This window comes from Thalia democratica, chromosome 2, assembly GCF_965202585.1.
Source record: "Thalia democratica chromosome 2, ktThaDemo2.hap1.1, whole genome shotgun sequence".
Classification (NCBI taxonomy): domain Eukaryota; kingdom Metazoa; phylum Chordata; class Thaliacea; order Salpida; family Salpidae; genus Thalia; species Thalia democratica.
Genome location: NC_139166.1, coordinates 10,726,828 through 10,751,900, shown reverse-complemented (window position 1 = coordinate 10,751,900; position 25,073 = coordinate 10,726,828). Strand labels below are relative to the sequence as shown.

The following is a 25,073-nucleotide window of genomic DNA, read 5'->3' as shown; positions in this document are numbered from 1 at the left end:
ACATAAATATGCACTTTACACTTTTAACATATTTTGATTTATTTAAAAAAATAAGATTTGTTTTAAAATTTTGATAACTGTTAAACTTGCTTAATATAGTATGACGTCACAGGAGGAAGGTTCAGCATCTCATCACCGCCATCTAGTGTGCTGACGATCAGGCAAGTTGGTCAATCTGATCAGGGAAGGTACGAATGCCGAGTTAGGAGTAGACATGACGCTATTTCTTCTTGTAAGTATAAATTACATATAAATTATAAGTGTAAATTTATAATAAGTGATATATTTTATATGAGTGTTTTAAATACTAACCATTAAACCATTAAATAAATATAAGCTGTTTAAAAAGCTTGAAGATATCAGTTAATGTTTTAGCTGTAGTTTCGTAAATATATCTTGTTAATATATAAAAATAAATTGTTTGTTTTTTAACAGCAATGACACTAAAAGTAAGGACTCGTAGCTCCACGGAGCAGATTGTAGACAGTCTTGCGGACATTCTACCTCCCGGATGTCTTGAAGAGGGTTGCTCATCGGAAGGAAATTGTAAGTTTGAAATAAAATATCCATTTACAACTATATATGTAAAAACATACTGTTTTAGTTCGTCCAATACAAAATTTTACAATTACGTCACAACGTAATTTGTTTTCCTGTGTAATTTGTGTACTAAAGTTATGTAAAGATAATTCATTTCTAACTTAAACAACTAAAGATTATAAGCAATAGCTTGTATTACACTATTGTATTGTATGTTGAACTTGAAAATTTAAAGCCCTCTATGTGAGCTATGTGAAAGGTTGTTTAGTTTCTCTTCTTTTCTTTATGTATATATATTTTTTACTTAAATAGAAAATAATATGGTTAAAAAATTTTTAAATAACCTTCCACAAACCCTACAGGAAAGGCTTTAAAATAGTTGATTGCGAATATTTGGATTTAAAATGAACAGAACATATGTTTTTTGAAACAATAAAATAGTTTTTAATCCTCAGCTGTAGTTCACATTAAATTGCACTGACAGTATAAAAACAATACTAAGTTTGCTAACAAATTGCGAAACACAGCAACAATTGTTTGCAAAACAAATTAATCTTCATGAAAATTATACAGCTGTGTAACTTATCATGCTGACATTTAATCAAGACGCTTAATTTATTTCAAGTATAAAGAATGCATTTGGTTATAATTGTCAATTAATAAAAATTTATTTAAAATACTCAGCTAAATTTGGCACTTTTAATAAACCAATAAAAATTTACGTCTAATCTGAAATGAAATGACTTATTTTAGAAATAATTTATTTTAAAAATATTAAATAATGGTTTACATTTGTTTTGGTCATATTAGGAATTTACATATAGGTAGTTGTCAATCAAACTAGCAACTATATTTAGAACATACTTTAAGTACAAGTTAATCTCATAAAAACTGACCTAGTAATCTATAATATATTAATTTTTTTGTTTATTATTGACTTCAAGTTTTGAAACTACTTTATAGGCTTCTTTCGAACATTTCTCTAAAACAAAACTTTAAACTATATACTCTCTATGTAATTATTTTTTAACTTTGATATTAAAACTGTATTTATTTTAAAACCATTATATTATAAACATTTTAGTTATGACTGATGATGAAGTAATACTGGATGCATTTTTCAACGAAGGCGAAAGAGATTTGATAAGAGAAGAAACAACTGGAGAAAACAGATTTAATATCAGAAGTAAGAGACAAAGTGGTTAGTAAACATATAAAAGTAATTAGATTAATATACTTTTAGATGTTTGACTTTGATCTTTGAAACATTTACATTAAAAGCAAAAAAAAAAAAGAAAAAAAAAAAGATTACTACATAAAAGTAAAATTATAATTAATACTTTTTACAGCGATAGTAACCATTGATTCGTTGAACCACGCTATGAGAAGAGCCCATTTAGTCGTGAACAGAGCAATTAACAATACAATATCAACACTCAACGATAAGTAAGATACTTTAAACAACAAATAACTTAATTTAAAATTTGTTAAGTATATAGTAAACTAATTTTTTAAAGATTTTTTAACGTTTCTTGAAAGAAGTTAAACTTCAAGAAGTAAGTCTAGATTAATGTTTTAAATCAGATTTAATGAAATTTAAACATATATTATAGTTCTCAGTTACTTAAGATAACATCAAGAAGTAAGTGTTTATATTAAGTAGACTAAAACTTTTTTTAACGCCATTAAACAGTAATACTTTTAATGAAGTAAGTTTAAGATTTGTATTTATTTTCATTTAATGAGCAAAAATAAAAATCTTTTACAAATCAAAAGCTATCAATGATAAAAAAGGCTATATATTTAATGTATGCAATGATATTCAAGTCAAACATGCAAATCAGTAATCAATCGTAATTAGTTTGCGATAAATCATTCTGTATCTTTAACTTTTGATAAATATGAATAAAATATTTATAATTTTTTATTATCTTTATATGAATCTTAACCAGGTTTTGTGTAAAAGATTTTACTTATTTGAAAAAAATTTAGACAAACGCGAGATTACTGTTTGTGTTCATAGGCAATAAACTCACCAATTCTTTAAAATGTTAGGTAATTCGAATTGTCTTATTATTTAAGATAAAATAAATATATTTAAAAGTTTAATAAACGATAAAGTTAGCTTTATAACTCAAAAATACTAGTTTTCGTATTGCATCAGTTTTTTTATGTTCTACAAAAAAAATACAAGTTAGTATTTTTTCTTTTAATTAATAATAATCTGTGAGAATACTTCTTAACTGCTTAGTAGCGTAACCTTCAATTACTATAATCATTTCTTTTAAAAGTTAGCTATTGTTCGAAAAAAATTATTTTAGAAACAGGTTTAATATAGTTTCAAAAGGTTTAAAAGGCAAGTTTTTATACAGAACATTAGCTAATTTTCTATCTAGTTGATTTATCTCACAATCTAACATATGCTGCTGTTAAAATTATATTTTTCACCAACGCCTGTCTTATTCCCTCATAAGTCTAATATAAATAGTATTTATTTCACGCCTGTTTCATATATAAAATATGTCACACATCTAGCAAGCAAGGTGGTCTTACAATAAGTTTCAGTTTTTATATGACATCACAGCGCAAATGTAACAACCAATATTCAATTTTGATAAAATTCGAATTATCATTTCTTGTTTTTTATTATAGTAGTGTAAGTACGTAAGTGATTTGCTTTTTAATGTCTATAATACTTCTTTAATGTTATTTAATTTTATGGTACTCGCCAAAAAAAAAGTATAACTTAAATAAAATTCTAAAATATTTTGTTTCACCTTATATACAACAGTAATATTTAAACATACAAACTTAACAAAAGTAGTACCCATAAATAAAAACTTGATCAAACGCTTTTGTTTTTTTTAACCGATGGTGGTCTTAATACAATTTGTTTCAATTTCAGTAAATCCCAAACTATATCGAATTACTTGATAAAGCGACTAAAAAATCTCAATATACTTCAAATATACACTTTTCACCGTAATTTAAGATTTTATAAAGCCGAGTAAAAATAGCAAAGCTTAATGATTTTAAAATTGTTCATTGAGGGATTAAGTTTATTTCAATCATATCATAAATGAATCGTTTAACTTAAAGTTGTTTAAAAAATGATAAAAGTCATAAATATCTTTAACTTGACAAAATTATATGATTTTGAAATATTTAGAAATAATTCAAACGAGTTTACTTTTAGAACATATATTTAAAATTATTTCAAGTCTAAATATTTTTAAGTGTTTTTTACTTTTTTACAAGTCTTTAGTCATCCGAGTGCGATGCATTTAAAATAACACGATATTCACAAACAAAATAGTTGACAAATAATCATGACGTCACACACAAATAGTTTACATAGGATGAGGCAATAGTCACAATTTTTTGTTCAACAGTTTAAACCCAAACACAAGCAAAATATATCTACTATAGTTTCTTACACGTGCTGTATTATGCTTTGTCTCATTCAAACGTATACACGTGCCGTACTTACTGCGACATTGAATATTACAAGTAAGCAGCTGATAAATTCGCACGTCTCAGCTATAAATCAACTTTTGTGAGGTTTGTGGTTATTGTGTCTAGGCACAGAAACTGTTTCTAGGTGGTACAATTGTGAATAAGTATATATATATATATATACACACATAATGTTTCTAGGTGGTAAATTTTCAAAAACTTATGTGTGTCCTACTGTGAGGTCTAATGATATTTTTTGTTCCTATTTTGGTTTTGACCACAAAAAAATGTTATAGTTATCATCTAAAAAATTAATAAACTTGACAAAATATAGTTGTAGTTTAGTAAATTGTGCTTAAAGTTTTAGTATAACGCAAATTCTTTAGAAAAGTACAAAGGTTTTAATTCTCAAATAGTGTTAAACATTTCTTTATTGTAAATTTAAATTCAAAAACAGTTAAAAAGTTTGACATTGTTTATTAGTTAACTTTATCACATTTATGTACATTTAAATGCATTACCTTGTAATTATACTTCTAAACTATATAAAATTAATTGATTAGCTTTATGTAAATCAGCAAATTACGAAAAAGCAATCTAATTTACTGTGTTATAAACAGTCCTATCATTTAAAGAAAAAAGTATTTTTTATCGTTGGGCAAACTCAAATCTACAAAGCAAAACATATTTGTTGCACTATAACCTTTCAAGAACATCACTTACCTATATATGCAATGAAAAAGAATTCAAATATATATACACAACTTACAAGAGATCGAACTAAATCAAAGACAGTATACTAACTTAAACATAAAATAAAGTCAGTGCACTAAAACTATGACAATGAGACAATGTTAAAGGAAAACAAGAAATACACATTTAAGTTGCTAATAAATGATTGAGCATTTTTAAAACAATTAAATTATAGAATCAATATACAACTGCATGCACAAGCAAGCAGCAGTAGACTTGTTGCCAATAAATGTTAAACTTTATTTGGTACAATTCAATAAACATTATACTTATAAGAACTTCACTTTAAAAAAATACAAACGTATAAACACAATACAAACAGGAAACACAAGCAAACAGCTGGTGATCTACTATCCTTGATGAGATTTCCCTCCTCAAACTTAGCTGTTGATATGGCAAAAGCTGCGGAAGTCTTCGACGTTTCACTCCGAGTGATCGAGTGTTGCGTCAGGAGGGCTAGGAGGGACTCTCCACAAGCTGTTGTTGGTTAGTTTTGAATGTTAATTCGTAAACAAAAAGTATAGCATCTAGATCAGGGCTTACCAAACTTTTTTCATAGGGCTCCCTTTAAAGAAATAAATTAGCTATGGTACCCTTTGACAAAAATTCTCATAAACTAGCATCATATACTCCTAAGTTTTTATTTTTGCTTCTCATCATTAACTCCTAAATATCTAATTTAAGTTTTAAATTATGACTTCATAGTCCCCCTGTGGCCTTTTTATTACTTACACGATCCTCCCCCTTTGGCCTCTTTAATGCTTATAGGCCTCTTTAATGCTTATAGGCCACTTTAATGCTTATAGCCCACTTTTGAAAACCCTGATCTAGATTCTATATAAGTCTTATTCCTTTAATTTCAATAAAAACTTTACAAAAGTAAAACAAAAAGTCTGAAATATTTTTTATAGTATTGACCAAATTAGTTGTTTTTTTTTGTCGAATGAGACAGCCTTAATTAAGAGTTAAAATATTTGTTTAACAAAAACTTTAAATATATATTTTTTTACAAAGGCTATGGTTCTTATACAACTGTAAAAATAATGTGGTTACTTTAAGATTTAATTTTATTGCAAGTATCATACACCTAAAAAATTCCATACTTTTTTTATACAAGTTACGAAAGTTTAGTGTTGATAAAACTCAGAGTAAGTGTTAGTAAAGCTTAAATACTATAAAAAAGAAAATGTGAACATAAGTAATTTTTGCCTACATTGTGTTTAAAATAGGTCAATTACAACATTATTCTGCATCGAAAAATCAACTAATGACCAATTAAAGGTTTTCCTTGAAAGCGACATTTTAAATCCGCTTAATACCGAAAATCCACTCAAACTAAGCTATAGCCGATTAAAGTGATCTTTTTAGTACTAATATGTAGTGTTCTGTGTGGAAGCAGTGAATTAGTTAAATTCAGAAAGATAGTTTATGAGTGACACAAATAAATAGTATATTATTTTGTTATTTAAATTTATCAGTACACCATTTAGTCAATTCGTATATGACTTCAACATTTGTCACACATTAAACGTAAGCATTATATAAAAATTGTATACATAGATTCATTAACTTAAATTTATATTTATGTAGTATTCATAAAAGTTTTGTATTACTACACTTTAAACTTTAATTCTTGCAAAACGTTTGTGTAAAAACGTAAAATGTACAACTAAGTTCATAATAATATAATAAAATTAGAGCGTAACAAAACATTCTATTCAAGTGTTATGTCATTATGTAGTTTTTATAAATGAAACTTTAGTTTCTAGAAAAATTCTACAAATATAATTTCTATAATTTTGTCTCATAAATGTATTGCAAAACAATTTTTTTGTAGATGTCATAGGTAATTTGAAACATTTATTTTAACAATTTTAAAAAATAATTATACTACGATCCATTAATAATTTATCGAAAATGCAAATATAGTATGTATTTTTAACAGTTATTCAACAACAACTAGTTTTTAATAAAAAAGTAGGGACTTACTATGCTCTAATAACAAGTTAAATAAATTCAAGATTTCAACCAAGTTGATGACGAAACAACAGCAGAAACAGAAACAATAATCACGTCACAGGACAATGACGTAATTTCGTTTATCCGGCCGGAAGTTATCGAGCTAGTAGCGAATTTATCTGGTTGTTCCACGTATCGGACACAACCAAACTGTTCGAAAGATTTCTGCTATCACAGAAAGTTAGTTGTTTTTTTTAGTTAGTTGTTATACATTTTAATAAGTTAGCTATTAGTTATATGTATATTAAACTTTCTATTATTAAAAACTTAATTTTATTAACATGCTATGTTTGCGTATAAAATTTTACTAAATTGTTTTCATTATTTTTTTGTTTAATAACCACTATGTTTTATGGATATCAGATACATATAGACTTTTGAAAGTGTACAGCGTATTAAACTAAACAAATATTAACCTAATACACATAATATCTTGTATTTTAATACATTATTGCATACAAAGTTATACAAAATATTTTTTTATTTATAAGTAAAATTAATATAAAAACTTAGGTACCGAACACTAGATGGAACCTGCAACAATTTACAACACCCGATGTGGGGAGCATCTTTGACCCCGTTTCACAGAGTCCTGCAACCCATTTATGAAAATGGTTTCAATAATCCTATCGCTTGGAATCCTAACAAAACGTAAGTATTTCTTAATTTGTCTGTTAATTTTTGTTTGTTGTAAATTGTTAGCTTATATTTTTTACTTTATTTCAATCAACTTAAAACTGAATAGTTGTACAACAAGGCGTAAATATGTTTAAGCTGTTTTGCAGTATATTAATATTTTACCCATTTCAAATACTTTGCGATGTTAGGTGACATACTTTCAAGCGATTTCTTTTTCAAAGTATGCGATTATATGAATGTTACGTAAAACTATATTTTACAGCCATAAAGTTAAGTTTAAAAAACATTCTAAACATATTTATGTTGACTAATAGTTATTATTCGAATACAAAAACAAACTTCATAAGTGATAACAATAATTAAAAACTTAAATTTTATTTTTATAGATTCTTAAAGGTTTTTAGCCAGACATCTGTTTTTGATTAAATGACACATTTAACACAACTCTCAAGCTCAAACGTCTGGTTACATGTAAAGCAGACAAAAACTCCTTTGTTCTTAAAAGTTTCTGACGTCAAAAGATCTAAAACAGATTTTTGTCTTTGCGTAACTATTTTAATGAACTATAAGATTATACTAATTATATTAAACAAAACTAAAACTTTGTAAAACTTTAAGATAAATTTTCGTCAAATTTATTCATAAAAAACATACCTATGACCAACAAACTTAAAATGTTTTAAAGTTAGTTTTATCTTTGGCACAAGAAAAAACAGTTTTTATAGTTGATAAGAATCCTATGCAGTACTATTTAATATACACTATCTAATTATGTTGAGATTCAATATCTCTGATAACAAACTCACATCCCTAAATAAGTAGTAGTAAACCCTAAGTATAAACAAAAAAAACCTTTAAAATACACTTTTTATATAATTAACTTTTTACTTTGAATAATAACAAACAGGTACAACTCCCACCCGCTACCCTCGCCAAGGTCAGTGTCGTACGGGGTGCTGATGTCGAACGGAGAGATGGGAAAGAGCGCCTCTAGTGACCAGCAACTTACACACATGGTCATGCAGTGGGGACAGTTCCTGGATCACGACCTCGATTTCACAGCAATGGCTCCCAGCATTCAGAGGTTCTCCGATCCCGGTACGGCTTGCAAGGATTCGTGCGAGAGAGAAGCTCCGTGCTTTCCTATTCACGGTAAGATAACAAAACAACAAATTATATTTATTTGTTAGGGCTTGCAAGGACTTATGTGAGAGTAAGCTCCTTGTTTCCATTCATGGTTAGATAATGATACTACTTCATATAATATTTACTTATTACGGCTTGTGAAGTTTCTTTTGACAAAGAGGCACCTTGTTAACCTATTTATGGTTGGTAACTATGCATTACTGTGCATCGTGCTTTAATTTCAAAAAAAACTTCAAAAATATATTAGGCTTCTTTTTAATTTGTATTTACAAGCATATATCTTAAGTAATTTTTTTAATTAAAAATGTTGAACTACTAAATTGTTATAAAAAATAACTATTTAAAAGTTGACATTTCATTCTGTAAGGCTTAAGTTTATGAATATTTTGATTTTACCACAACATCTGTATACGGTATTAAACAATCGAATAAAATAACAAAATCAAAGCTATTTAGACTTTTGTAAACACATCGTAGGTAATGTTAAGAAGTTTTTGGCTATTAACCCTTTTTTATTCTTTTTACGATCATTGCTTAGTACAAAATTAATCATAATAACTTTGTACTTAATTTTAGAAATAATAATAACTTGAACTTATATAAAAACATCAATTCAAGTTTTAAGCAGTTAATAGTTCATACAGTTTAAATGAGTTCGCTATTGTGTTCTAACAAAGAATATATCCACTTGAAAATATTTTAGTTTAAGTTTAAACAAAAAGAAAGGTTCTTGAACTCCACTCTTTATAAACAATCATTAACGTTGTATTAAAACGCTGCCAATTTTCTTTGTTGTCAAGAACCTTCTACAACTTCCTACAACATACTACAAGCTTAATTTTATTGTTAGTGAATAATTATTTATATTTATTGGGTAATTATATTTCTATAAAATGACAAAACTTTTTAATAAACGTACAGTTTAAATCGTTCTAAAATAATGATTTTAAGTATTCGTTGTAATAAAAACATCATAAAAAATTAAAACTATTTAAAAGCAGTTCAATTTTAAAAACAGTACGTATTTCGAACAAGTAGTAAAATGCTTTAAAAGGAATTCAATGAAATATTTTGAAAATAAAAAGTAATTGGTTAAAAACTATAAATTTTGTGTTTTGGATTATTCAAAATACTTATTTGCGCCGGTTGTTTAATTAATTCTTTTCTTAAAAAGCTTTGTTTGCATTAAACTTTAAGCAAAAAGAATGTAGTTAGAAGTATTTGTAACTAAAAACTTTAACCAGTGACCACATCCGTTAGTGATATACCTAAAAATATTGAATGTAAATGAAATATTTTATCGAAATTACTTAATTTTGTAATGAAATATACATTAATAAAGTATTTATTACAAGTTTTGGTTGAAAAAGATTGAAATTAAGAGGTAGTTTATTAAATTGTTAGAATGTTTAAACTTAACGTACAAGGAAAATGAAACATTAGTTGTATAACATAAATAATTAAATTAATTTTTAATAATTAAGTTTTGTATATTCTAATAAACGCTACATGTACTTTTTATAACAATAAGTTTAAAATCGACAAACTAGTTTGTTTTATCAGTTTAAACACTATGAATCTTAGACCTTTAATAACTTTATTTCTAAACAGTGGACGGGGAAAACCCCCATCACGGGAGGTTTCACCACGGTCACCACGGTAACCATGGCAACGGGGGAGGGTGCATGGAGTTCACCAGATCCTCCGCAGTATGTGGGAGTGGGATCACATCCGTCTTCTTCAACGTGCTGAGTAGGAGGGAACAAATCAATCAGGTGAGATAAACATGATATTGTGTATTTAAGCAAGAGTGAACCAAAGTTGGTTGCCTCTTTAGGGATAGTTTTGACTATCAAGAAGCCTTAATTTTTAGTTGTCAAACAAGATAATAAATTAAATACTTAAGGAGCAATACAAGAGTGCTACTTTGTTTTTTTTTTTAATCTGACAAGGTGGCGTTTACGAAGATGATAACAAAATACTGTGATTTAGTTATAAACTGTGATACAATACTTCATTAATTTCATTGGCTATTTTTCCATGAATTAGGCTATAAAAAATACTATAGGTATTTTATCGTTTAAATATATAAACAATTTTCGAACATTTACTGTAAATTTTAAAGCTTATTATTTTTAAAAGTTCACTTAGAACTTTTTGTAATGGAAAAATTCAAAAGTTAGTACCAGACAAAAATCATTAAAATAATTTACATTAGTATTCCTATAAGTATTCCTAAAAAGAAAGTTTGTTATTTATTTTAAAACTATAAATTAAAGTAATTAAAGAAAATATGCCTATCTGTAGAAATATTTAGTAAATTAACTTTAGAATTCATCTATTTCCACTAAAGTTAAGTTCATATATACATTAAATATTCATATACTTATTGCTTATTTTAGTTTTTAAAAAAAAATAAGTGCAACATAAAATCTAAACTCTAGATACAATTAGTCATGCTTGCAAAATTTCAAGTAATTATTAGTTCGTGACATATTAAATTGATCAAAATTCACAACTCAAAAGATTATGTCATCATTATCTCTTAAAGTCTCAACTGAATAGATAATTAGACACTTATCATTCTTTTTTTTAAATAAAACATTATTTAAAGTATTAACCAGCACGTTCTAAAATTTAAATTGTGAGCAAGATGAGTTAATACTTGGCTTGTCATAAAAAATAAATTAAAGCATAAAGAAACATTTTATACATGAAGTATTTACACACCATGTAATGTGTCATTAAGTTAAGTAATTGTTGTTTTCATATAAACACATTAAAGCAGCGATAATCGCTTATAAACGAGTTAAACGCTCTTTAGGAATTTAAAAACTTTTGAACAATATTAGTTATGTTTCGATTTAAAAAAAACTTACAGTAGTTTATAACAAATAAGCTTTTTGGTGCAACTAGTTTGTAAAAACTTTATTCTTTAGTTTTTTGTATATTTATTTAAAAGTAAATACCTGAACATTATCAAAGTACTATGAAACTTTTCCATCAAACTTTTATATGTAACATTGTCTTTTTGATGTACGTTTTCATGTGCTTAAATAAAATCAAGACTTGGGAGTTATATATATATATATTTTATAGATCACATCGTACCTGGATGCGTCAAACGTTTACGGAAACACTGAAGAGGAAGGTAGAAATTTAAGGGAGCTTACAAATGAGGAGGGACTTTTGAAGGAGGGGCAAGCTCTTGAGACAGGACACAAACCTCTTTTACCTTACAACATATACAGCGACCTTGGTACTGGTACGTTTTACATATATAATCTATTTAGAAAAGTAGTTAAAAAAAAATAGAATATATGCTTCATAAAGCTAAACTTCTAAGTGATTAGCTAGTACGGTTTGAAATAAATAGTACTTTGTCAAACAATGATACACAAGTTATACAAAAAAACAAAAAACACTCTGACGCAATTTATATATATTATAGTTAGAGTAGATGTATATATGAAACTTTTAAATGTTATTTAATTGACACCAACCACTCCTACCATAAAATAAATACAGCGACCTTGGTCCTTGTGGTACTTTTAAATTTGTTTACTGTACTTTTAATTTATCGGAATTAACAGTAAAAGAAGCTTGTGAGTAACAAATAAATTTTGACTCATTCATTATACATTCTGTATCAAAAAGAGTAAAACAACTTTACAAATCAAGTGCACATAATTAAAAGTTAATGTCAATTTGAGTAAATTTTAAAACAAGTAGTTTATAAAGATGTTCTCAATTTATATACAACTTGTATAATGTTCTAAAAACTAATGTCAAAACTTAATTTATGAATATTACTAACAGAGATCTCAGTGATTCGTCCAGTTGCTCCTATAGAATGCAGAAGAGGAGATAGTGAAACAGCAAGACAGAGAAGTGTTCCGTGTTTTCTTGCTGGTGACCTTAGAGCTAATGAACATGTGAGTAAAAAAATACCGTATCTTTATTTTAACTAATTTTTTTTTTACGACTGCTAAGAGTGTATAAATGTTCCATAAACTACTTTTAAGATTATAATATACAAAAGCGAGCTTTAGCAACGACTTTTTAAAGAAAAATAATTAGTTTTAGATACTATCAGTCTATTTAAATTATGTATAGAAACTAGCTTTATTTGTTTTATGTATTTACAAAATTAATTTTTAATTGAATCGAAAAAAGAATAAAATTATCAACTAGGTGGGGCTAACGACCATGCACACATTGTTTATGCGGGAACACAACAGGATTGCGAGGTACCTGAAAAAACTCAACCCACATTGGGAAGGTGATGTAATTTACTCGGAAGCCAGGAAAATTGTTGGCGCCAAAATGCAGCACATCACTTACAATGTTTGTTACTTTGCATTTACTTTGTTTTAATTTGTAACATCCCTTATTTTTATAATTTGATTACATTTAAGCTTTTAATTAGTTAATAGAAACTAATGTTTATTTTTGAGATACTTAGTTTACTTTTTGTATAACTTTAATCGAAAACAAGTTTATCATTAAATGAAGAATAATACTAGTTTAGCATGTAAAATTGAATAAGGGAACTTTGAAAAATTTTAGTCAATTTATTAATCAAACCGCAGTTCTTTTCAATCATAGGATCAAACTAAGTCTTTTGTAAACCTGATATATCACTAAACTAGAAGCTTTTTAAATGTAGGAAACCAAACTTTTAAAAAGAGATGTGTTTTCGAGAATTCCAAAGTCTGAAACCAGTTTGTATTTTTTCATTAAGTTTAAAACACATTTAAAATTAGCAAATTTGGTTATTAAACACTTTAAAAATAATGGATATAAGTATTTTGTGAACACTTAAAATTAAATAAGTAAAAAAACGAAAAGCGTACAAATAATACTACAATAAACGTAAACAATTTTTACAATGTAAACTTAATATAGTTTTATTTTCTGAAAAATAATATTTTCAAATTTTCAAACCAAACATATTATTATGTAAAAAAAGAATTAACAAACATATTCAAAACAGCACTGGCTACCCAAGTTGCTAGGTAACGATGCAATGGAAAGTTATGGGGGCTACAACCCGAATCAACCATCCTCAATTGTTAATGTGTTTGCCACTGCTGCTTACAGATTCGGACACACAATGATCAACCCAATACTGTACAGGTTTGTAAATTTTTATAACTACAACTATTTTGTGTTAACTTATGTGTTTGTTTACAATGTGAAAATACTTGTTACAAAAACTAATTAGATTTTCAGCTAGATATAGTATAAAAATTTTATTGTACAGAAAGGGTAACTCAAACTTCTTTCGAGATTTTTTTTTGACAAAGTGTACCTATAAATAACAAAATGATAATCTTTATAGTGGTGATAAGATCAAATAAAAAAAAAATAATTTTTTGTTTTAACACAAACATTCATACCTTTTAAGCGAAAAGTAATGTGAAGAACAAAGACTTTGTTTAGTGATATATAATAGTATTAACTTAGTCGAAAGCTATACTCTGAATGATCTTAATGTAAACAAACATAAAAACAAAGATTGAAAGAAAAATAAACAGTATATCAAAGGACTTTGATTTTCAAAACATCACTGTTATTTTGCTTTTATATGAGTCAGTTTACTTGCTTATTGTTTGAGTAACGAACGTCAAATAATTTCACACATGAGTTATTATGAGCGTGAACAGTAATCCATTTTGACATGAAATTGAATAACAGTTTTGTCGGTTGAATCAAATTTAATAGCAGTTCAAACAGAAAACTTATATGTAATTTTGTATAGATTTTTATGTCGAAAATGTATATATTGTATACTTATTAATAGTTTTTTGTTATTGCTTCCAATTTTTTTACTAAGTTTTCTTTTTTTTGAAATTCCATCTACATGTTCATGACCTCGGTAGAAAAACTTATAAAAAACTTTAAATTCTTAAATTAACACCTGATCATAATAGCTTTGTTGTTTTAAAGAAAGATTTACATGTAGTGCTTATTGCTCAACAAATATTACAATAATTAAAGAAATGTCTGCTACAAGATAAAGTTATAAAAACACTATAAAGAAATGTAAAACTAGTTTATTAATCTATCAATGTTTTATTCAGGTTAAACTCAACATGGCAGGAACACCCATTGGGTCACTTACAACTACACCACGCGTTCTTCGCACCCTTCAGAATCGTTCATGAGGGCGGAATTGAACCTCTGTTGAGGGGTCTCATCGCTAAACCCATGAAAGTTGGTGTTTTAGTAGTGTTGTTACAAAATATTTTAAACAAACGTACCTTGATTTTAAAAACAAGTAAATTTAAAGAGTTTGATAAAAGTTGCAAGTTTTTATAATAATTTATGTACTAAACTTTACCAGTTAACTTGAAATGTATTGCTATTTTTATCATTAAGTCCTATAACATAAAATGCATGTCCGTATGGTAAAGAAAAAAAATTGAACTTTTTTTATAGTTTTTTTTTACTCTATAATTACTTAATTTAGTTTTGCCATTACTTTATTTAGTAAGTACTTAAAAATGTTGTTTATTGCTTTAAGCGACCACCTGATCAATTATAAGTACTAACTTTATTTTCAATAATTTAATATTAATTGCAGCAGTTTAGCAAAGCGGCTGTCCAAAGTTCTAAAACAAATTATTCCAATTTGTGAACGTTTAAAACAATTACGTCATCATTAGTATTAATCACCAGTGCGGGGAATAAAATAACCGCGAAAATTTTTGTTGTAAAAACACAGCTGAAAGTCGTAGTTTTAGAATAATTAGACGTACTGAGCACATTTTTTCCTTGGGAATTTTGTTTTATCAGTAAACATTCAAACAAAAATAACTTTTTAATTACAAAATCAAAAAAATTCAACTATTTTCGTTAGTATGTTTTATCGTTGTTTTAAAAGCTTCACTTATCCTGATACTTGTTATCAATCGACTTTATTTCACTTGTATGCGTTTACTATTATCTAATGGCTCTATTGTAAATTCACCACTAACATTTAAAATCGGTTGTTAATACGTCATAATCGACATATTTGATTTTTTTTGGAAGTCATATCTTATGAGTTAATTTTTTATATAATAATGATCAACAACTTTTTTACTTAATCTAAACAAAACTTTAAGTAAAACTTTTGTAACAGGCTAGTAATGTTTATTTTTTTCACTTTATCCCTAAATTATCTTGATAAATATAAATAAACAAAATTTTTGCATAGTATTCTGACAGCTTAAAACATAAGGATATTATAAACTTATTAAATTTGAAATTGCTAAATAAGAAAAATGTTGGACTAGTTTTAAAAACTTGATTTTTTTTTGTTAGGAATTATCAAAATCTTATATCTATAACAAATATCTATAACAAGAACATTTAGGGATCCCAACAAAATATTTGAAATATTTTGTTATTTAAAATTAACTTATTCTATGTTTTTTATTTAAACTAAAACAACAAAGGTGGCTTAATAAGTAGTAAACTATAAAATTATTTACAAATAGTTTTACAGTTAGTGAGCTACTAAACTATATACTGTTTTCTAACAAGTCATCAAGTATGAACGTATTCTGACATAGTAACAAAACTTGTAAGCTAGAAGCCCCAAAATAATATCAGTAGACCAACATAAACTTTGACGCAGTTAGTATACTTCTTAAGTGTAATAAGTAATAAAGTAATACTCGTGTAAGCAAAAGGAATAATGCATCACTTTGTAAGCAAACAGTTTTATCATCACGAAAATATTGTCTACAGAAGATCATATTTTTAAACAATGTCTAAAAACATGTGCCTTTGTTATCTTAACAAATTCATATGACTTAAAAAGACACGTGTTTTTATTTGTGCATAACTTGAACACAAAAAAGTGTTTAACAACACATATTTTAATAAAAACAGTTGTTTTCTGAATTTATTTCAAAGTTTCCAAGTTCTGTCATCTATTTTTAAGTTTTTTGAGCTAAAAGTTTTGTTTTAAATCATTTAGAATTTTTTGAGTTTTTTAGTGATAGGTTATTAAGTAAATGTAAATTACGTAACCGTTGGTAAATTTAATAATTTAGTAAAATGCCAAATGTTTAAGTTTGTTATATAATTCTAACAATCAAAAATTTTAGATGTTTATCAAAATTTTTATCTTGCCTGTTATACCACAATAAAGCTATTCATTATACTTATATTTTCTGTCTACAAGTTTATTGTTTGGTAGTTTTTACCCAGTGATGACAGTCTAAATAAAGTTTGATTGTTTTTCTTGAGAACAGTTCGCTACAAACTTATATAACTACTGTTACAGGTCATAGTTATGTAAAATAGCTAACTCTTAATTTGGTTTCCATTAGATTATAAAAATTAAATTTGGAAAATTCCAAGCTTTTGTTGGCAACACTTACGCACTAACTATACAAGGATTTTCGATTAATTCAAACTAGCAATAAAATATTTAGCTGTTGATGTACATCCTAAGCTTAACAAACACAATTTTTTTCAAAAGTAGTTAATTTAATACTTTTATAAGTACAAACTTAGTCTCCATAAACCTACTACAGAGAAAATAGAAACTGATCAACTAATTAATTTATGTAAACCATACAAGTACAAAAATTACTTTTATTATTCAGAAACGAGATACGGATTCTTCTATGAACGCTGAACTGATCGAGAGGTTGTTCGCTTTGGCGGAGAGCGTCGCATTAGACTTGGGAGCATTGAACGTGCAGAGAGGTAGGGATCACGCTCTTCCCTTCTACAATCAGTGGAGACAGTACTGCAACCTCACATTCGCCAACACTTTCGATGATCTTAGAGAAGAAATCAAAAGCGAACAGGTTTGTGTGTAAAACTTTAATTCTTAATATTTACTAATTTGTATGATTCTATATGCTATGTCATTAGTAAGTCTAAAAATAAACTTTAAAGTAACTAAAAGTTTTATCAAAAAGTCTTGAGTAAAATTGTTTTGTTTGTGGAAGTATTTTAAGGTAATTTTGAATTTATATTTGTTTACTTTTGTCTTATTTTAAATCAATTTAAAACTTTAAATACTAAATACACAACTCAGATTGTTAGTTTTCAATTTAAAGTTTTTAGGTCGCTCAGCAAACAAAACTAATAAATGAAAAAAAAAATTTTTAGTTAGATAACAGACAAAGTACCTTTTTTAATAAATATTAATAAATAATTTTTGTAAACTGAAGATTAAAAATTGATATTCTTTGTTTTAATCGAAGGTGCACCTAAAAGTAAACGTGTATTCGATAAAAGCAAAACAAAGCATGTTAAAAACTATGCTGTTTAGTACTTAGTTGTTAATTGATATTCAATATAAACATTTTTATTTGATTTTAAGTGACAGATGTAATAATAGATCTTAAATGTTTTTTTCTACCTAACAACAAATATCTCAGGTGCGTAACGAGATACCAGTGTTTTGGAAATTTTACAAGACGAATTAAATCAAAAATTATTTTAAACTCTTGTACATAAAACAGTTTTTATCAACGATAGATAAAAGTAGAAAATATTTTTATCTTGTACTTTAGTTACGTGTTAGAAATTAATAAAAACTCTTCTTCATAAATTTTTTTATATACGATATATAGATACGCAACAAGTTCGCAAAATTGAACAAAACCCGCACAATATAACAAAAATATATATATACTTTCTACGATTTACTTTTTGAATATGTTTTATTTACGCATCAAAATTTAAAAGTTGTATACAACATTATACATAAACAATTCACAATTTTTTTTAAATAAAAAACATCTAGGTACGTAACAAACTTCAAGAGCTGTACAAGACTCCGCACAACATCGATCCTTTTGTTGGAATGATCCTTGAAGACATTTTAGAAGGATCCAGAGTAGGACCCACTCTTAGGTGCCTGTTGAAAGAACAGTTCAGTAGGACGAGGGACGGAGACAGATTCTGGTTTGTTTTATTTAATTTTGCTTTGAAACCTAGTTTTGAATTTTGGTATAGCAATTTACAGTTACTTAATTTCACCACAAACTAATGACATATTTAACTCCACTTAATTATGATGGAACTGAGTAACTGTAAATTTTATAATGAATTATATTTTTAAATATAACTGACATAGCATCAAAACAACCTTCAAAATATATTTAGTTTTTTCACATTTAAACTTTAAATCATTTTTATAAAACTTAAAAAACTTTTAAATGTGTTTAGGAAACTTAGATAAAAAACAAAAAGCTTATGATTAGTAAATTTGTTATGTAACAGTTGTTTGAAACTTTGAACTTTGACATAATTACGAAAACTTAAATTAACAAAGCTTAAATCAAGGGAAAATCCGTTACGGAATGATAATATTCAAGATATTCATAGAAAATATTAAATGTCAAGTTTTTTATATATTTCAACATTTACAAATGTCACTATTGTCAGTGAAGTGTATAACTTAAAACTATTTTAATTTGTGAAAAATATTACCTCTTTATTTGACAATTACCCGTGACACAGCGACGTTTAAGTTGCATATAACGACCATTAAAATAGCGAATAATTTTTGTACAAAAAAAAGTAAAATTTTAGTTACTTCGGAAAAGTTTTTTGTCTTTTTTGTTTGTATTCAATAATGATCTTCTTAAAATATAAAATACACAAAAACCTTCTGTCTGATTTTTTTTTTAATAGAATAACTTCATTTAGTTAAAATAATACATAATTTATCACTTTTTACCATTATTTGTTTTCACAGAATTTTTAAAAGGGAGTTGGTACCATTTTTTTTTGTTTCGAAATACTTAAGTTAAATTTTCATGGTTTCTCAACCAAGCTTAATTACTATGTTCTTACAAGTTTCACAAACTAATTATATAATTAATAAGTTAGTTCATTAGATCTTTAATGAAAATCTTAAAAACACTAGTAAGCTAAAGCTTTGTATGGAACCTTGTTATATGTTTAACATAGGTTTTTAAAGTGATTAGCTTAAATATTTAAAACTAATAAAAGTAAATCATATAATTAGCAGTATAATGAATTGACAAATATATATGGGTACGAAAATCCACAACTAAATCATAAAATTGAAAGTTTTAAACAGCTTGAATAAATGAAAATATAAAATTAGAAGTTTTAGTTGTAAACAACTTTCTCCAGGTACGAAAACCCGGGAATATTTAGTCCGGCCCAGCTGACGTCACTCAAGCAAACTTCATTAGCTGACGTCATATGCCGCAACACCGATGACGTCACAAACGTTCCACGTGACGTTTTCTTGTTGGTCCAATCATCGTCGGAGTTCGTGTCATGTGATCAAATACCCCAAGTCGATTTGTCGCCGTGGAAAGAATGCGACGGGTTTTGTTCTGATGATGAGGATGACCATACTGAGACTCTATCTGGTTTGTCATACATTTATAAATATTTATCTATGTTTGGTATCTAACTACAGTTGTTTATGTGGTTTTTAAACCAGAAAAACTAAAAAAAAATTTTTGTTAAGTATATAATACAGTACATTTTAGGTATTTGTACATTAACCATCTCTTTAGATCATAAAATCGTAAATCATTTTTCAGTATACCTCCTTAACACTAAGCAGTGTAATGATTGTGTATATATTGTAGTTTGTGTTATTTGTTATAAGCTTTATGTTACTCCAGGTCATTTGAGATCGAGGTCTCGAAGATCGAAAGAAGACAAAAAAGAAGAGAAAGAGACAAAAAATAAGGAGGAGACGGTGGAAAAACTGAAGAAAGAGATGGAGGACATGATGGTGATGATGAAGAAGTTGCAGGACAAAGTTAAGATGCTCTCTGAAGAAGATCAGTAAAAAAATTCCCAAGATCGAGATTGTTAGAGATCGTCTGATATGAGGGAAGAACATACAAAGATCGTTTGTATTGCAATAATATAGACAAACGTCAGTTGATTGAAGAAGTCTTTTGAACTTGTTTATGTAATTTTTTTCTTAGGTTGTAAATCTGTTTTATTTTAAACGCTTTAAGCAAAAGTTAGAAAAAATCTATCTAAAATCACTTAAAAAAATACATTCTCATAAAATATAATTAAAACTATTTAAAACATAACATTAACAACTAATAAAGTCTTGTAGGTTATTTTAATTTTTCACAATTAGTCTATAACATTCTGTATCCGTAGTGTTTTCCTGTTTTTAAAAGTTTTTACACAATCATTTCTATCCGTGACTTCATTTATAAACTTCTTATTTTTTCAAGATTTATTCAAATCTGTAATGTAAACCTAGAACTAATTTTTTAGCACGAAGTGTTTTCTTTTAACACTATTCTTTTGACTCACAAAACCAAAGTTTATTGGCCAAAACTGCATTTTAATAAAGTTTTCTAATAAGTTATTATTACCTTTTTTCAATTAGAAATAACATTTCTGGTATTTGTTTTATCTGCCTCATTAGGGTTGCCTTAAATTTTTGAAGTCCTTAATATTTTTTAAAAAGTTACTATTTGTTTGAGGTAAATTTTTTACACAAAACTTACTGTATACGTTTTATTACTTATTTCAGCATAATATTAAGTCCTTAGTGTTTTTATTTAAAAGTTTGTCATATGTTACGTTGTTTATTAATAATAAACTACTTGTTTACCAGTGTTAAGTTACTAAAGTTTGTTTTTAGTTTAATAACTAATATATTTTTATAATACATGTAAATTATTATAGTCTTACTTTACTCATAGAAATCAAATGTTCTTTTGTTTTCAATAAGACAAACAAAGTTATTTTTTTTAATTTATATAAATCATTGATCAAAGTTTAACTTATTTGTAAATTGAGTTTATACTTAAAGAAAAATTTTAGGTGAAATTCAAAGATACAAACCTTATATAGATTAACACGTTTATGTTTATAATCTTTGTTAAACGATAAACATAAAAGCAGTTTTTATTTTATAAAAGTTTCATACAGGACATATTCATATTTATATAATAAATTTCTTACTAACTGGACAACACCAATAAAAGATTATTAATTCATTATATTTTGCAGATAAGCATACTATTGGTTAACGAGTAAAACTGATTAACAAAAAGTTTTGAAAAATTAATTTTTAAATTATAAATTTTGTTTGAATCAACCGTTAACAAAAACTACTCAACTAGACACAAAAATGTTAAATTATAGAAAACTCGTATAAATACGGGATTCGGAGGATCTCTACGGAAATTTCAAGTGACAAAGTTGAATACCATAAAACTGTCTGCAAACCAATTTGTAGTGACGATAAATGATGTTTCTAAAAAATATAGATAAGCTGATTTTTTCTACATAAACCTGAGTTGAAAGACTTCGTCGAACATAGAAAAATAAGTAAAGCTAACAGCAAATGTTTATGAACTGATTGTAGTGTTTATAAAATTATAAAATATTGCTAGATTGGCAATCAGATTGGGAAACGTTTGAAAAATTGTTTGCGAAATAAATTAATCTTTATAAAATTTAATTCTATTATACTTATCATGCTTGTACTTAATCAAGATGTTAAATTATTGTATAAAAATTTATTAGTTTGTTTTTACTGATCAAAATATAGAAACAATCGGATGCTAACAAAAGATTCTAGTGAAACAAGTTCACTGTAATATAAATAAAAACAAGTTATGCAGTAATTTTTCTTTATTGTACCAACATATGTTTCTGTGTGTTAACGAATCACTGAGTTATTCTTTCCATTAAAAACACAGTTTTAAGTGTGTTGATTCTTTAACACAAAGAAACATATTTTGGTACAATAAAGGAAGACTACTGTATAACTTGTTTTTATTTAGTTTGTTTTTATTCATAAAATGCTTACAATTTTTTTAATTCTCAGTTTAGAATTTCTTTAAAAATTTGTCTGAGGCAATATGTGTGTATACGCAAATAATAAAGCAATAAAATAAATAATTGCAAGTGTTATTATACTCATCGTTTTGTACAAATATTTTGTAATAAGTTTATTAGTTTAGTCAACTCTTTCAAACTATCAATTATCTTATATTTTAATTTTTATTCTATTTACAAATGTTTTTATATAACCAGCTGTCAATCAAAGATTTGTTTTAAACCATGTTTTATGTACATGATAGAATGAATTAGTTCAAACCTGTAACCTAAAAATAAACCTAAAATTTAAACTTTTTATAATGATTTAGTACTTTTTACTTTGGATTTTTGTTTGGTTAACATTCTACCTTTAAATTAAAAAAATATTTAAACGAGGTTAAAATTTATAACTATTTTAATTTGCACAAAATTTATATTTAAATCAATTTATGAAAAAATAAGATGTAGGTTTAATTAAAAAAAACATTATATCAGATATAACTACTTAAAAACATAATTTAAATATTTTGACGAACCTCCTTTATAGATTTTTTTGAGCAATCTAACTTTTAAAATCTATGCGAATTACGTTTGTTACTATTTATTAAAATTATTAAGACAAAGTTACTTTTAAAAAAATTTACAGTATGCATAAATTTCAAATATACGTTTTTAAAAATAAACAATTTTATAACACAAAATCACAAATATTTGAAATTTAGTTTCACACTTCAAACAAGCTTGTACTTATCCCCTTATAAGTCTAATATAAATCGTATTTATTTCACGCCTGTTTCATATATAAAATATATCACACATCTAACAGGTCGTCTTATCATAAATTTCAATTTAAACTTGGTCTCATAGCGCTTAAAACAATCGACCATAGGCTATTAGATTCAAGTTAAGTTTTTACTACAAACTACTTTATTTTAAAAGTTTTTTTTATTTATTTTAGACTAAAATATAGATACTAATATAGCCTATGCTACTAACCTAACTATAAAAAATATTTAATTTAACTTGTTCTCGAACTTATAGGTTTAATGTAATAAAAAAAATTATTTCACAGAACTGTCTGAACGTCGCAAAAAAATCTTTCACAAAACTTTATTTAAACTAAAATCCTTATTCAAATTTTCATTTTAAAAACCGAAGGTGGTCTGTTTTGGGAAAATGAACTTTAATTGCAGTAAATCCGAAGTTGTATCAAATTACTTGATAAATCAAGCAATATATCTCAATGTTACTTCAAATATACACTTTTCACCGTAATTTAAGACCTTATAAAACCGAGTAAAAGTAGCAGAGATTAAGAGTTATAAGTTTGTTTATTTTTGAATTATTTGCTCTTGGGGTTCAAGTTTTGATTGATTTATATGCGTACAACTAAGTTTCTATTCCTAAATTTTAAAATTGACATGTATTATTTGATTTAGCTTTGTCGTGTCATTGCTACACAAAACAAACAGCCCTTAGTACAATTTTATTTTTGCAACTAAATTATAATCAAGTTTAATCAATGCTAGACTCAAGTTTAGATAATCATTAATATTCTACTTAGATATTGTTTTAAAAGGCTCTTTATTTTATGAAAATACATACTTTAAATAGGTTTAAACTTATGTGTGTCGCCACAAATAAAAACTTAACCTATATTTATAACCTCACAAAACATAATCTAAAAAGTTTACGTAATTGTAACACTTTCGTAAATAACTGTTTCAATGCGCGCGAATTTAAATTCTACTAACGTGCCAAAACCTGTTTTTGTTTTACATTTAATCGTTTACACGTGTTACTTTTGTTTAAACTAAAATTTTTAGTTATCTTTTCACTCTACAAGCATCAATCAATTCTTGTGAGACATGTGGTTACTTTCTCTCAGCACAAACACTGTTTATAGGTGGTACAATATTAAATAAATTTATACGTATATACACAATATTTATAGGTGGTACAACTCATATGTGTTACTGTGATGTCTTAGAGCAGGGGTTCACAACCAAAGGTACTCGCACCCCTTGGGGGTGCGAGGCAGCATTCCAGGGGGTGCGAGATGGCTATTTATTTTTGTATGATAAATAAGGAGATTTTCACTCTCTGATAAAGTTTATAAAGTAAAAAGTACATTTTGTTATAAAAAAAAGTTGGTGCTATTTTTCTTAATATATTAATTTTTTAATACGTCATAGAGCAAGAGCGCTTTTCTAGAAGTAAATTCATTTTACTAATTTCATTTAATAGTTGTTAGTTTAGAATTAACATTTGAGTAAAGCCTTCTTAGAGCTTTACACCTGCGAATTTTAATCATCTATTCATTAAATATTTTATTTTATTAACTGGCCATTAATTATATAAAACAGTTTATGAACTAGCTTCTATTTTAATTGAAATACATAGATAAAAATTAGTATCTTCAGCAGGTTTTATATTAGCTGTTAAGAACGGGCTCTGTTAAGTCTATTACATTTATAATGTAATCTTTTATTAAGCTTAGTTGTGCAGAAAGTGATGCTTAAAGATTTAACATCAGTAAATTGTACAGTTCACAGCAATTACTGTATGTTATACCATTTAAGAAAACTTGTTTTTAGCTACTGTGAAACTAATTTTATAGATCATGAACCGTTTTCTCAAAATGCAGTTTGAAAGCAAAACTCTTAAACAATATTGGTGTTGTTCAACGAATATGTTTCTAAAACTTGGTGAAA

At 26.5% G+C, this 25,073-nt stretch overlaps 1 protein-coding gene across 2 annotated transcripts in view; it reads left to right on the top strand.

Annotated features, from left to right (window-relative positions):
* The window catches only part of LOC145849913 (peroxidasin homolog), a 58,386-nt gene extending 37,552 nt beyond the window's left edge, over positions 1–20,834 (top strand). Inside the window, exons 18-35 of one of the 2 annotated variants that reach the window (XM_082955018.1) lie at positions 113–232; positions 436–546; positions 1,625–1,726; positions 1,890–1,986; positions 5,072–5,235; positions 6,771–6,948; positions 7,282–7,419; positions 8,315–8,559; positions 10,165–10,328; positions 11,653–11,818; positions 12,373–12,488; positions 12,748–12,900; positions 13,550–13,692; positions 14,640–14,772; positions 17,160–17,366; positions 18,314–18,474; positions 19,675–19,919; positions 20,181–20,834. In XM_082955018.1, the coding sequence (XP_082811144.1) occupies positions 113–232; positions 436–546; positions 1,625–1,726; positions 1,890–1,986; positions 5,072–5,235; positions 6,771–6,948; positions 7,282–7,419; positions 8,315–8,559; positions 10,165–10,328; positions 11,653–11,818; positions 12,373–12,488; positions 12,748–12,900; positions 13,550–13,692; positions 14,640–14,772; positions 17,160–17,366; positions 18,314–18,474; positions 19,675–19,919; positions 20,181–20,350 (2,813 nt within the window). In that variant the 3' untranslated portion in view covers positions 20,351–20,834. Of the gene's footprint in view, positions 1–112; positions 233–435; positions 547–1,624; positions 1,742–1,889; positions 1,987–5,071; positions 5,236–6,770; positions 6,949–7,281; positions 7,420–8,314; positions 8,560–10,164; positions 10,329–11,652; positions 11,819–12,372; positions 12,489–12,747; positions 12,901–13,549; positions 13,693–14,639; positions 14,773–17,159; positions 17,367–18,313; positions 18,475–19,674; positions 19,920–20,180 lie in introns of both variants that reach the window. The other variant, XM_082955017.1, reaches the window with a different exon arrangement.
* The last annotated feature ends 4,239 nt before the right edge of the window (positions 20,835–25,073 follow it).